This window comes from Gnatocerus cornutus, chromosome 2 (genome assembly GCF_029298725.1).
Source record: "Gnatocerus cornutus isolate USDA-ARS CGAHR chromosome 2, icGnaCorn1.1, whole genome shotgun sequence".
Lineage (NCBI taxonomy): Eukaryota > Metazoa > Arthropoda > Insecta > Coleoptera > Tenebrionidae > Gnatocerus > Gnatocerus cornutus.
The window spans coordinates 21,755,055-21,769,248 of NC_142234.1; the positions used below are offsets into that span (position 1 = coordinate 21,755,055).

At 35.9% G+C, this 14,194-nt stretch overlaps 2 protein-coding genes across 4 annotated transcripts; one reads left to right on the forward strand and one right to left on the reverse strand.

Annotated features, from left to right (window-relative positions):
* The first annotated feature begins 7,833 nt into the window (after positions 1-7,833).
* On the forward strand, positions 7,834-8,648 carry Nxt1 (NTF2-related export protein 1). The gene is made up of 3 exons (XM_088031285.1): positions 7,834-7,962; positions 8,011-8,097; positions 8,145-8,648. The coding sequence occupies exons 1-3, from the start codon at positions 7,954-7,956 to the stop codon at positions 8,472-8,474; spliced, it is 426 nt and encodes a 141-aa protein (XP_087887411.1). The 5' UTR covers positions 7,834-7,953; the 3' UTR covers positions 8,475-8,648.
* Positions 8,480-13,833, reverse strand: mri (BTB/POZ domain-containing protein mrityu). Of its 3 annotated transcripts, XM_088031283.1 has the most exons (5): positions 13,568-13,833; positions 13,232-13,348; positions 12,810-13,183; positions 9,308-9,616; positions 8,480-9,258 (listed from the first exon to the last, which is right to left on the reverse strand). In XM_088031283.1, the coding sequence occupies exons 1-5, from the start codon at positions 13,756-13,758 to the stop codon at positions 8,909-8,911; spliced, it is 1,341 nt and encodes a 446-aa protein (XP_087887409.1). In that variant the 5' UTR covers positions 13,759-13,833; the 3' UTR covers positions 8,480-8,908. The 3 variants fall into 3 exon arrangements, with proteins under 3 accessions (XP_087887409.1, XP_087887410.1, XP_087887408.1); XM_088031284.1 differs by lacking the exon at positions 13,232-13,348; XM_088031282.1 differs by having other exon boundaries at positions 12,810-13,348.
* Between the last annotated feature and the right edge of the window lie 361 nt (positions 13,834-14,194).

The following is a 14,194-nucleotide window of genomic DNA, read 5'->3' on the forward strand; positions in this document are numbered from 1 at the left end:
CGCCAACCAAATCGTGATAAAAAACAAATTTTTGCGTCAGCTTCTAGAGCTTTGTCAACTATGAGCGTATGCAAATTTTCAAAATTGTAACTTTAAAATTAAAGACGATTTTGGGGGTGGACACAAGTGTTGCCGGACCCTGTATAGTTGAAGTTGACATTTATGGGCAATTTTTACGACGCGTTTTATTGGGGCCGGTTTAGATATGGAAATTCGACCACAAAATTCGAGAATTTTCGGAAAAACTCACATTAAATTTTCATTGTAAAAGGTGCAATAAACCGCTGCGGTAGTTTGTCATTATAAATTTCTTGATTGGCGGCTTTTTTCTACGAGAAACTTATATAAAATCTTGGCGCAAAAGACCCAAAAAAACCAAAAAGTTCCCTCTACGTGCAAAAAATTCTTAATTTTGGTAATTTTAGTGCTACAGCTATGAAAATTGGGGGAGTTACTTTTTTAGAGCCGTTTATTAACCGTAGTAAATTGCAAAATTGTAGAGCAAAAAATACAGATTTTAGAAATTTTTATTTTTTAGGTCAAGCAAAAAGTTCTCACATCTTTCAAAAAAATTTGTAATTTTGATAATTTAAGTGCTACGGGATGAAATTTAAGGAAGTTACTATTTTTAAGTAGTGTATTAACTCTACGAAATTGCAAAATTTTAGATCGAAAAACACAGATTTTGAATATTTTTGATTCTAAGCCCAGGCAAAAACTTCCCACATTTTTCAAAAAAATTCGTAATTTTGGTAATTTAAGTGCTACAGGGATGAAATTTACGGAATTTACTATTTTTGAGTAGTGTATTAACTCTACGAAATTTCAAAACTTTAGATCGAAAGACACAGATTTTGGAAATTTTTGATTTTCAGGTCAGGCAAAAAGTTCTCACATTTTTCAAAAAAAAATCGTAATTTTGGTAATTTTAATGCTGCAGCTATGAAATTTGGGAAAGTTACTATTTTTGAGTCGTGTATTAACTATACGAAATTGCAAAATTTTAGATCGAAAGACACAGATTTTGGAAATTTTTGATTTTCAGGTCAGGCAAAAAGTTCTCACATTTTTCAAAAAAAATCGTAATTTTGGTAATTTTAATGCTGCAGCTATGAAATTTAGGGAAGTTACTATTTTTAAGTCGTGTATTAACTCTACCAAATTGCAGAATTGTAGAGCAAAAGGCAGATTTTGGATTTTTTTATTTTTCAGACCAAGTAAAAAGTTCCCACATTCTTCAAAAAAAATTGTAATTTAAGTAATTTTAGTGCTACAGCTATGAAATTTGGGGGAGTTACTATTTTAGAGCCGTTTATTAACTTTACTAAATTGCAAAATTGTAGGGCAAAAAATACAGATTTTAGAAATTTTTATTTTTTAGATCAAACAAAAAGTTCTCACATCTTTCAAAAAAATTCGTAATTTTGGTAATTTAAGTGCTACAGGGATGAAATTTACGAAAGTTACTATTTTTGAGTAGTGTATTAACTATACGAAATTGCAAAACTTTAGATCGAAAGACACAGATTTTGTAAATTTTTGATTTTAAGCTCAGGCAAAAAGTTCCCACATTTTTCGAAAAAAATCGTAATTTTGGTAATTTTAATGCTGCAACTATGAAATTTAGGGAAGTTACTATTTTTAAGTCGTGTATTAACTCTACCAAATTGCAAAATTGTGGAGCAAAAGACACAAATTTTGGAATTTTTTATTTTTTAGGCTAAGCAAAAAGTTCCCACATTTTTCAAAAAAATTTGAATTTTAAGTAATTGTAGTGCTACAGCTATGAAATTTGGAAGTTACTACTTTTGAGTAGAGTATTAATTTTACCAAATTGCAAAATTTTAGAGCAAAAGATACAGATATTGAAAATTTTTATTTTTTCGGCCAACCAAAAAGTTCCCATATCCTTCAAAAAAATTCGTAATTTTTGTAATTTTAGTGCTACAGGGATGAAATTTAGGAAAGTTACTATTTTTGAGTAGAGTATTAACTCTACTAAATTTGAGATCAAAAGACACAAGTTTTCGAAATTTTTTATTTTGAGACCAAGAAAAAAGTTCCCACATCCTTCAAAAAAATTTGTAATTTAAGTAATTTTACTGCTACACATATGAAATTTGTAGAAGTTACTACTTTTGAGTCGTGTATTAACTCTACGAAATTGCAAAATTTTTGAGCAAAAGACACAGATTTTGGAAATTTTTATTTTTGACACCAAGCACTAAAATTCGTAATTTTGGTAATTTTAACGACAGATTTTATTGTGGCCGATTTAGATCACGGAAATTCGTTTTCCTTTCACAAAATTCAAACAATTTTCGGAAAAATTCCCATAAAATTTTTATTGCAAAGCTTGCAATAAACCAATGCGGTAGTTCGAACGGTTTCCAATTATAAATTCCTTGATTGTCGGCATTTTTCCACATGAAAGGTGTCCACTGTAATTTATGCGTTTTGAAATGAAGACCCACTAGGTGTCCGAAAAATCTGTTTTCATAATTATGTAATCAGAAAGCCCGCGAACATGTGTACTAAAAAAAGGTAATTTAAATATTACATCCTTTCGTTAATTAATTTCGGGGCCATAAATAGAAATAAAAAAATGAGTTATGACCATGGGGCGTGAAAATGGGAAAAGTGTCCAAAAATATAAGCAGAGTTTTGGTCTGAAGAATTGGAAATTGGTCGGCATGCATTTTATCCGTGTGTTCCCACGATCTTGCTCCTGTCAGATGGGTCTGCCTGTGAGACTGGTATGGAATGGTGGACGGTAGTCAGTAGCCGATGTCATGGTACACATCCATATCCGTCACCTACAGATAGCTCTACATTCATTGCATTACATTCCGTTTTATGATGTTCACACCTATAAATCACTACCATATTTTATGGTACAGGTTTCCACTCCTCCAGATTTGTTCTTTTTTTGTCACCGGTTTGTTTATTTATGGACGAGCGATATCAAAACTGTTTCGTTTTTTTCCCGCCGCTTAATATTCATCTATTCGAGGAGAATTATTCCAGATAACCGGATTCGAGAAAAACTGAAAAGTCGAGGTCGGTTAAGATGCGTTCACACCAGATAATAATAATCAGCGATTGATGTCACTCCGTGTCCCAATTATTCGGTTGATAAAACGACTCGGACACACAAAACTAATAAAATTTTCGGTATGAGAAATTGATTGCTCAATCCATTAATTCCAGTGGCTTCCGTTCTCATAGTAAAACCGGAGATTTATGCCACTCATCAAGTCGAGCAATGAATCTGTGGCATTCGCCTCGAAGAGATGCTAACGAACTTTTTGATATTTTTCGGCGGCGAATAAATTATTTTTCGTTTGGAAATATTCGGTAGCTAGCATTAGTGCGGATTTTTCGAATTCGTTGCTTAAGTGCCGTCGTAACGGCAAAAAATTTTTACGTGAGATTTCGTGGAATTGAATACTTTACGATTTGAATGTTTATCTAAGAAATGCCTTTTGCTCAATCGTGTTTGAATTAGAAACTTGCGCACTGTGTTGCTTCTTTTGATTTTATCTATTGACTTATCGGAAAGTTGGAGGAAATATGGGATGTCTGTTTTATGCTAATGCCACCGAAAGTGCTCGGCCTGAGTTTCACAATCGCAGGAGCTGTTGACCAAAATTTACACGACTTCTAATACTAGTGTGGAAAGCAAAAATAAGAGAAAAGTGTTGCATACAATACTTTTTTTCGGGGATATTTCTACCGGAGCTATGACAGATGGAAATGTGCGGTTTTTGGCTTCGTTTTACTCGCAGTATTGTTGCTACAGCTATAAAATTTGGGGAAGTTACTATTTTCGAGTTGTGTATTAACTCTACCAAATTGCAAGATTGTAGAGCAAAAGACGCGGATTCTAGAAATTTTTATTTTTGGAACTAAGCAAAAAGTTCCCAGATTTTTCAAAAAAAAATTGTAAATTTGGTAATTTTAGTGCTACAACTATGAAATTTCGGGAGGTTACTATTTTTGAGTCGAATATTAACTCTACCAAGTTGCTAAATTGTAGAGCAAAAGACAAAGATTTTGGAATTTTTGATTTTTTAGACCTAGCAGAAAGTTCCCACATTTTTCAAAGAAATTCGTAATTTTGGTAATTTTAGTGCTACAACTGTAAAATTTGGGAAAGTTATTACTTTTTGGTCGTGTATTAACTCTACCAAGTTACAAAATTTTGGAGCGAAAGACACAGATTTTAGAAATTTTTGGTTTTGAGACCAAGCAAAAAGTTATCAGATTTAAAAAAAAAAAAGTCGTAAATTTGGTAATTATAATACTACAGCCATGAAATTTGGGGATGTTACTATTTTTCAGTCGCACATTAACTGTACCAAATTGAAACATTTTAGAGCGAAAAACAAAGATTTTGAAATTTTTCATTTTTTTAGACCAAGCAAAAAGTTCCCACTTTTTTTAAAAAAAATCGTAATGTTGGTAATTTTGGTGTTAAAACTGTGAAATTTAGGGAAACTATTACTTTTAAGTTGTGTATTAACTCTACGAAATTGCAAAATTTTAGAGCCAAAAACACACACTTTGGAATTTTTTGATTTTGAGACCAAGCAAAAAGTTTCCTCATCCTTCAAAAAAATTCGTACTTTTGGTAATTTTAGTGCTACAACTGTGAAATTTTGGGAAGTTACTACTTTTAAGTCGTGTATTAATTCTACCAATTTGCAAATTTGTAGTACAAAAGACACAGATTTTAGAAATTTTCATTTTTTTAGACCTAGCAAAAAGTTCCCATATCCTTCAAAAAATTCGTAATTTGGGTAATTTTAGTGTCACAACTAGGAAATTTGGAGAAGTTACTATTTTTGAGTTGTGTATTAACTGTACCAAATGGCAAAATTGTAGAGCAAAAGACACAGATTTTAGAAATTTTTGATTTTGAGACTAAGCAAAAAATTCTCAGATTTAAAAAAAAAATGTAAATTTGTTAATTTTAGTGCTACAGCTATGAAATTTGGGGAGGTTACTATTTTTGAGTCGCATATTAACTCTACCAAATTGCAAAATTGTAGAGCATAAAACAAATATTTTGGAATTTTTTATTTTTTAAACAAGCAGAAAGTTCCCACATTTTTCAAAGAAAATCGTAATTTTGGTAATTTTAGTGCTATAACTGTCAAAGTTGGGAAAGTTACTATTTTTTAGTCGTGTATTAACTCTACCAAGTTACAAAATTTTGGAGCAAAAGACACAGATTTTAGAAATTTTTGGTTTTGAGACCAAGCAAAAAGTTCCCAGATTTTTCAAAAAAATTCGTACTTTTGGTAATTTTAGTGCTACAACTGTGAAATTTGAGGAGGTTACTATTTTTGAGTCGCAAATTAACTCTACTAAATTGAAAAACTTTAGAGCAAAAGACACAGATTTTGAAATTTTTTATTTTTTAGACCAAGAAAAAAGTTTCCTCATCCTTAAAAAAAATTCGTACTTTTGGTAATTTTAGTGCTACAACTGTGAAATTTTGGGAAGTTACTACTTTTAAGTCGTATATTAATTCTACCAATTTGCAAATTTGTAGTACAAAAGGCACAGATTTTAGAAATTTTCGTTTTTTTAGTCCTAGCAAAAAGTTTCCATATTCTTCAAAAAAATTCGTAATTTTGGTAATTTTAGTGTCACAACTAGGAAATTTGGAGAAGTTACTATTTTTGAGTTGTGTATTAACTGTACCAAATGGCAAAATTGTAGAGCAAAAGACACAGATTTTAGAAATTTTTATTTTTTTAGTCCTAGCAAAAAGTTTCCATATTCTTCAAAAAAATTCGTAATTTTGGTAATTTTAGTGTCACAACTAGGAAATTTGGAGAAGTTACTATTTTTGAGTTGTGTATTAACTGTACCAAATGGCAAAATTGTAGAGCAAAAGACACAGATTTTAGAAATTTTTGATTTTGAGACTAAGCAAAAAATTCTCAGATTTAAAAAAAATTGTAAATTTGTTAATTTTAGTGCTACAGCTATGAAATTTGGGGAGGTTACTATTTTTGAGTTGCATATTACCTTTGCCAAATTGCAAAATTGTAGAACATAAAACAAATATTTTGGAATTTTTTAGACTAAGCAAAAAGTTCTCACATCTTTCAAAAAAATTTGTTATTTTGGTAATTTTAGTGCTACAACTATGAAATTTGGAGAAATTACTACTTTCAAGTCGTGTATTAACTCTATCAAATTGCAAAATTTTAGAGCGAAAAACACAGATTTTGGAAATTTTTAGTTTTGAAACCAAATAAAAAACTGTGAAATTTAGGAAGTGACTATTTTTAGGTCCTGTATTAAAATGTCACTTTCTGAAGAAATTTAGTTTTCGGTTAAAAACGGATCAATCAGCGCCCATTTCGAGTCGCGCAGGCTTCGCCCAGTCACGCAGCTCTGCGTTTCGAAGAAGTGCACTTTTTCAAATAATTAGATAAATTATAGGACGAAGGACTGTCTTTTACCCGATGTTCAGCTTTTTGGGCGATTTCCTAGAAGGTCAGACGTAAATTTTAGTACTTCATGGTTGCGTTCCTATTGTATTAACATAAATGTATATAGTTAATTAATTATAACTTCCTATGAATCTTAAATATCGTGTAGTTATAGTTCACTTGCTGTGACTCCAACGTGTATAATCAGACAACCTTCCTTGAGCAAACACATGCATCATCATCCGGGAGTTGGAAACTATCGTTTGATTTTACCAAAACTTTGTACATCGCTTTAAACTATTCGACAGAACATAAATAAAAAAAAATGAAATGAATCAAACAGATTTTCAACATCACAAACGGAAACTGCCCATTGGCACGAGAGCTTCATTACTGTTTTTATTATCAGTAATAACAGAGGCTGTCTTATCTCTTCTTTGTATGCCCATTTATTGACACAGTTATTCATTATTCTTTAATGAATCACTCGAACGTTAATTTCAGAGTTAAATTATTACGTAAAATGCACGCAGGGCCGAATGGTAATGGTCGGAATGGCTTAACAAACTGTAAAATTAATCATTAGACTTGACAGCTTAGAAAGACTTGGGTTGTGATATTAATAAATTATTTTTTTAAATAGGTTGTGGAGATGGGCTTAGATAAAATGATGTTTAATGACCATTAAAAATGAAAATTTCGAGATAACGAAACTACTTGAGCTTGTCAAAATAAGCTGAAAAGTTTAGACAGACAACTTTCGAAAGCTCGGTTCTGAAATTCTTGCCATTCTCTTCTGATTCTTTCCAGATTCTGACATTTAATTGATTTGGCTTTGATGACTTGCATTCTTTGGTTTTTTTAGCCTATTTTTTTATATTTTTCGATTTTTTCTTGACATTCTTTCGAACTTTTTTAATCCTGAAGAAGTGCAAATTACGTAAAAAATTTACACGAAATCAGTAAGATACTAACTACTAATGGATGGAATATTAAGACAATTTTTCAGTATTTGATTTGAATTTAACACAATTTAGCAGCTGGTGGCGGCATCTAAGAGTGAAGTTTAAACTCAACATGAACGTAATAATGCAGAAAACTGTTGATTATAGTTGTTTTAACTGTAACTATAGTTTTTTTTTATAAATTTGAAACGGAGCACAGTTGTCCGATCAAGTGACCTCTGTCAAACCACAAAATTGAAGAAAAAGCGTTTAGTTCATAGATGGCGCTGTAGTCAAATTTTCTCTAAATGTTCAAACTTTAAATACTTCCATAGGATTTCGTACAAACTCCGATCAAATTCAGTTCATCGCATTGGCAAATTAGACGTGAAAAGAGAAAAGTTGGTCAAAATCCAAGAACATGCGCACCACCAAAAGTATTTTTCGGTAGCCAGCGCCACCGGTATTTTGGCCTACTACCACCACTTAAGTTGTTTTGTTTATCTCCATCCGTCAAACTCGGCTAACCTCAAATATTGTTCAAAAACTTAACCACGATGACACAGGTAATAAACAAATCTAAACAATTTCCCCGAATTCACTTGCCTTCTTAGATCGTCAAGAGTAAAATAGACCAAGCGTGCAGAGTCGCTGAAGAGTTCACGAAACTTTACTATGAGACCTCAGACAAACGTCGCCATGTAATTATAAGCCGCCGAAGGCCCAAATCGCTAATTTTCCGTTTTAGTTGATGTCGAAATTGTACCTAGACTCGGGTTTGCTGACTTGGAACGGCAACGGAATCAACGGCAATGAACGCATCCAGAAATTTTTCATAGATTTGCCGACTTCAGACCACATGATCAACACCATGGACGCCCAACCAGTGTTGGATTCAGCCGTACATGGGCAGCTCACGTTTCTAATTCAAGTTAGTGGGAATGTGAGGTACCAAGACAGAGTTCCAAAGTCGTTTCAGCAGAATTTTATAATTACCGCCCAAGGGGACAAGTGGAAGATCGTGAGCGATTGCTTCCGTCTGCAGGAACCGCTGACTAACAACGATGTTAAGAGTTAACTCGGTTTGTACAATGAAAGTCCATTTATTTGCGTTTCTTAAAAACAACAGGTATAAAATTCTTAAGCTACATTCATATTATCAGCAAGCATAACTACCAGATTATTCACAAATAAAATACAATATGTACAAATAAATAAAAAAATGAGCAAATAAAACGATGTACAAATTTCAGTCTCAAGGGTTTGCAAAATTTGGACATTTAAAATCAGAGGAATGTGTTGTAAAAACTCAGTTTCCTGATGAGCAGGGCACAGCCAGGACTAACTTCTCGGTTGTTGTTTCAAGAGACACTGAATTAAGTGCAATATTGTAACCCAAAGTTCACATTTAGACCAGTAAATACATTGAATATCAAATTGGTATTATGTGCCCAAAAAAATAGCAGTGGCAGTTTTCAAAACAAAGTACATTGACAACAAAGTCAGTCATATTCAATTCTCTTCTGGGAGCGCATGGGCGCCGCCATCCACGTCCCCCCCAGCCCCCTCATCGTTATCGCCCCCCATAGCCGGCAAATCCAGCGGAAGCAGCGGCGGCGGATCCGCTATAGTCGCCGCCACGATGGGATTCCCCCTCCCATCCAACTCCAAAGTCGGATCGGCCGTCGCCTCCGCCAAATTCGTCACGCTCTTGGACTTCACACACTGGAAGTCCACGTGGCGGCTTTTGGCTTCCTCCTTCTCCCACGACATGTGGATGAAGGGCCGCTGGACGTAATTGTAGATCACTTCGGCGCGGCCGCCGGGGCGCTTCTTCACCTTCTCCTTGTAGGTGGGGTACCCTAAATCAAGACAGTTAAATGGGGGGTCACCGCTTGTTTGTTCACCCACCTTCTATCCCCAGACGGATTTTCTTCAGGCCTCGGTCCTTCAGCACCTGCTTGGCCACGTCTCTGTTCTCTATGTACTTGAAGAAGCGGTACATGGCGGTGCTGTTGACGGTTTGGCTGTACTCCTCGCCCATTTGAGGCGGGTACTGGTCGTCCCAGTCCACGGTGTCGTCGTCCAAAAGGACGACGATATGGCATTCGCGGTCGCCTCGCTGGGCCGAGTTCACCATCAAGGGGAGGATGAGGTCCTCGAGGAAAACTTCGAATTGGCAGCGGGCCCCCTCGTTTGACAGCTCGTGGAGCAAGCCCCCTGGAACAAAAGAGAGAACTTGTGGGGATTCGTCTCGTCGTGCAATTTTAAAGACAGGAATGCGACTATTGCATGCTTCAGTTTATCCCTCATTACTTATTAGCAAACTTCGAGGGGTTAACCTCCCTGGGAAATAGGTCAGGTCAGGGGAAATCGTTCGAAAAATAGAAAATCAATGGATATCATTGGGAGATCAGGGGAAATCAATAGATAAATCAGAGGCCATTACAAGGAAATCAGGGAAAGTTAGACGAAATTAAAAGGAAATCAGGGGAAGTTGCGACGAAATCACAAAGAAATCAGGGGAAGTAAGACGAAATCAAAAGGAAATCAGGGGAATTTGGACGGAGACACAAGGAAATAAAGGGAAGTTTTATGAAATAACATGGTGATAAGGGGAACTTAGACGAAATCACAAAGAAATAAGGGGAATTTGGACAAAAACATAAGAAATTCAGCGGAAGTTTTATGTAATAACAAGATAATAAGGGGGAAATTGGACGAAATCACAAAGAAATAAGGGGAAGTTGGTCGAAAACTAGACGAAATTACAAAAAAATAAGTAGAGTTGGGGCGAATTCACAGGGAATTCAACGGAAGTTTTACGAAATAACAAGGAATTCAGCGGAAGTTTTATGAAATAACAAGGAAATAAGGGGAAATTGGACGAAATCACAAGGAAATCCGGGGAAGTCAAGTGTAGGCCATCTTTGAGAAGTTTTAACCCCTGGATCAATTCAATTCAGCGGAAGTTTTATGAAATAACAAGGAAATGAAGAGAAATTGCACGAAATCACAAAGAAATCAGGGGAAATTAAAAGGAAATCAAAAGAAGTTGGACAAAATCACAAAGAAATCAGGGGAAGTTAAGCGAAATCAAAAGAAAAATCAGGAGACGTTGGACGAAATCACAAAGAAATCAGGGGAAGTTTGACGAAATCAAAAGAAAAATCAGGGGAAGTTAGACAAAATCAAAAGGAAATCAGGGTAAATTAGAAGAAATTAAAAGAAAATTAAGAGAAGTTGGACGAAATCACAAAGAAATCAGGGAAAGTTAGATGAAATCAAAAGAAAAATCAGGGGAAGTTGGACGAAATCACTAAGAAATCAGGAGAAGTTAGACGAAATCAAAAGGAAATCAGGGAAAGAAGAAATTAAGAGAAGTTGGACGAAATCACAAAGAAATCAGGGGAATTTGGACGGAAATACAAGGAAATAAGAGGAAGTTTTATGAAATAACATGGTGATAAGGGGAAATTGGACAAAATCACAAAGAAATAACGGGGGTTTGGACAAAAACACAAGGAATTCAGCGGAAGTTTTATGAAATTACAAGGTAATAGGGGGGAAATTGGACGACATCACAAAAAAATAAGGGGAAATTAGACGAAATTACAAAAAAAATAAGTAGAGTTTGGACGAAATCACAAGGAATTCAGGGGAAGTTTTACGCAATAACAAGGAAATAAGGGGGAGGTGGACGAAATCACAAGGAATTCAAGGGAAGTTTTACGAAATAACAAGGAATTCAGCGGAAGTTTTATGAAATAACAAGGAGATCAAAAGAAGTTGGACGAAATCACAAAGAAATCAGGGGAAGTTAGACGAAATTAAAAGGAAATCAAGAGAAGTTGGACAAAATCACAAAGAAATCAGGGGAATTTGGACGGAAACACAAGGAAATAAGAGGAAGTTTTATAAAATAACATGGTGATGAGGGGAAATTGGACAAAATCACAAAGAAATAACGGGGGTTTGGACAAAAACACAAGGAATTCAGCGGAAGTTTTATGAAATAACAAGGAAATCAAAAGAAGTTGGACGAAATCACAAAGAAATCAGGGGAAGTTAGACGAAATCAAAAGAAAATCAGGGGAAGTTAGACGAAATTAAAACGAAATCAAGAGAAGTTGGACGAAATCACAAAGAAATCAGGGGAAGTTAGACGAAATCAATAGGAAATCAGGGTAAGTTAGAAGAAATTAAAAGGAAATTATGAGAAGTTGGACGAAATCACAAAGAAATCAGGGGAAGTTAGACGAAATCAAAAGGAAATCAGGGAAAGTTAGAAGAAATTAAGGGAAGTTGGACGAAATCACAAAGAAATCAGGGGAATTTGGACGGAAACACAAGGAAATAAGAGGAAGTTTTATGAAATAACATGGTGATAAGGGGAAATTGGACAAAATCACAAAGAAATAAGGGGGGTTTAGACAAAAACACAAGGAATTCAGCGGAAGTTTTATGAAATTACAAGGTAATAGGGGGGAAATTGGACGACATCACTAAAAAATAAGGGGAAGTTGGACGAAATTACAAAAAAATAAGTAGAGTTTGGACGAAATCACAAGGAATTCAAGGGAAGTTTTACAAAATAACAAGGAATTTAGCGGAAGTTTTATGAAATAACAAGGAAATCAAATGAAGTTGGACGAAAACACAAAGAAATCAGGGGAAGTTAGACGAAATTAAAAGGAAATCAAGAGAAGTTGGACAAAATCACAAAGAAATCAGGGGAATTTGGACGGAAACACAAGGAAATAAGAGGAAGTTTTATGAAATAACATGGTGATAAGGGGAAATTGGACAAAATCACAAAGAAATAAGGGGGGTTTGGACAAAAACACAAGGAATTCAGCGGAAGTTTTATGAAATTACAAGGTAATAGGGGGGAAATTGGACGACATCACAAAAAAATAAGGGGAAATATTCAACGAAATTACAAAAAAATAAGTAGAGTTTGGACGAAATCGCAAGGTATTCAGGGGAAGTTTTACGAAATAACAAGGAATTCAGCGGAAGTTTTATGAAATAACAAGGAAATCAAAAGAAGTTGGACGAAATCACAAAGAAATCAGGGGAAGTTAGACGAAATCAAAAGGAAATAAGGGGAAGTTAGACAAAATCAAAAGGAAATCAGGGGAAGTTAGACGAAATCAAGAGAAATTGGACGAAATCACAAAGAAATCAGGGGAAGTTAGACGAAATCAAAAGGAAATAAGGGGAAATTTGACGAAACCCAAAGGAAATCAGTGAGAAAATCAGGGAAAGTCATTTTTGAGAAGTATTAACCCCTGGGCAAACTGCAAGTGCAATTGCTAAGTAATGAGGCAATTAACATCACATCACACTCACACCATTGTTTGTCTTGCAATAGCGCCAACTCGTCCTTGCAAAACACTCATTAACTTACTTAAATTTTGGCACCGAACAGTGTTGGCATCAAAAGGCACCAGAAGATAATCGCACGCCTCCCTCAGCTCCTGCACGGAGACGGCCGGCGGGCACTTGATCAACCCTCCCTTGTAGAACTCCAAAATCGCCCTAAAGATAGTCGCCGGGATTCCGTCAGCCACCTCAAACTCACCCCTTTCATTGGACTGTGTGAATTCCAAGTTAGAACTGAACATCCTCCCTAGCATGGTGTTTGGATGCGCCGTGAAAAGCGCCGGGTCAACTACAAACCTGGTGTTGTCTACCACCAGCGTGACTCGGTCATCGCTGATGTTGGCGGCGGTGTTGGAGGCGGCGCCTTGGTTCTTGGCAGGAGGGAGGACGTTGCGGCTTCTGCAAGAAAACGAGTTAGTGGTGGTCGCTAGAGATGGGGGCTCTTGCCTATTGCGAGGTGTATTGTGACATTGCTTAGGCGTAGCTACAGAGTGGCACCGGGGGTCCGATAGGGACGCTGAACGTTGCACAAGGCACGGTTTCGGCTTCGAACACGATCCATAACTACGCAAAGCAATACTATCGTTAATCATCAGCTTAAAACACGACAAAATCAAGCAGAGAACTGCCGCTACACCTCAACAACACCCAACAGCTAAATATAACTGTTGCGCAAAATGTTATTGTCAGAGACAAGACAATGGCTCCTATGAGAACCGACTTTCACTCGCTACTCTGCTCGATTTTCTCGATTTGTTTATCACTTCGCCTTGGCAATTATACCTTAAACGGTTTTTATACACTCTGCGACGACGGTCATCTGTGTAGTCTTCCGTGTCACTGCTGGTGTCGTTATTGTTGTAAATGTGGCGCTCACTTGCTCCTGCCATTTTCACGCGAGGCAACAAACACTTTACAAGCACATAAATGTATTCTGCACAATTGGAAGTCTCTCTGGAACCGAGCCAGTACATAGAACTAAATACAAAGGCATGCAGCAACACTTGACACTGACAGTTACCAGGACACGCTGCGAAGTTAGCCGCGCAGCGGCACCAACCACCAACCTCATGCGGCGAAAGTTACCAGCGCGGACACTCCACAACTACGCAAAAGTGCGTGTTTACTAATTTAATCGATCGTATTGTCTTTTAAACTCGTTAATTTGTCGCGAAATTGTATGTCTGCATTTTATTGTGGCGATTTTCCGATTTTAGAAATGACGGGTGCTGAGAACTACCAACGTGAAGTAACGAAAGTTACCAACAGGTACAGGCGATAAGTTAAGCAATGTTTCGTTGTTGGTCCACGTTTTACCAACAGAAAATGATTTAATCGACGCTGTTCGCTCTTTGGTGTCTTAATTCCCCCCGAAAGTGTAACCCCGCATTTTATTTCGTCGATTTTAAA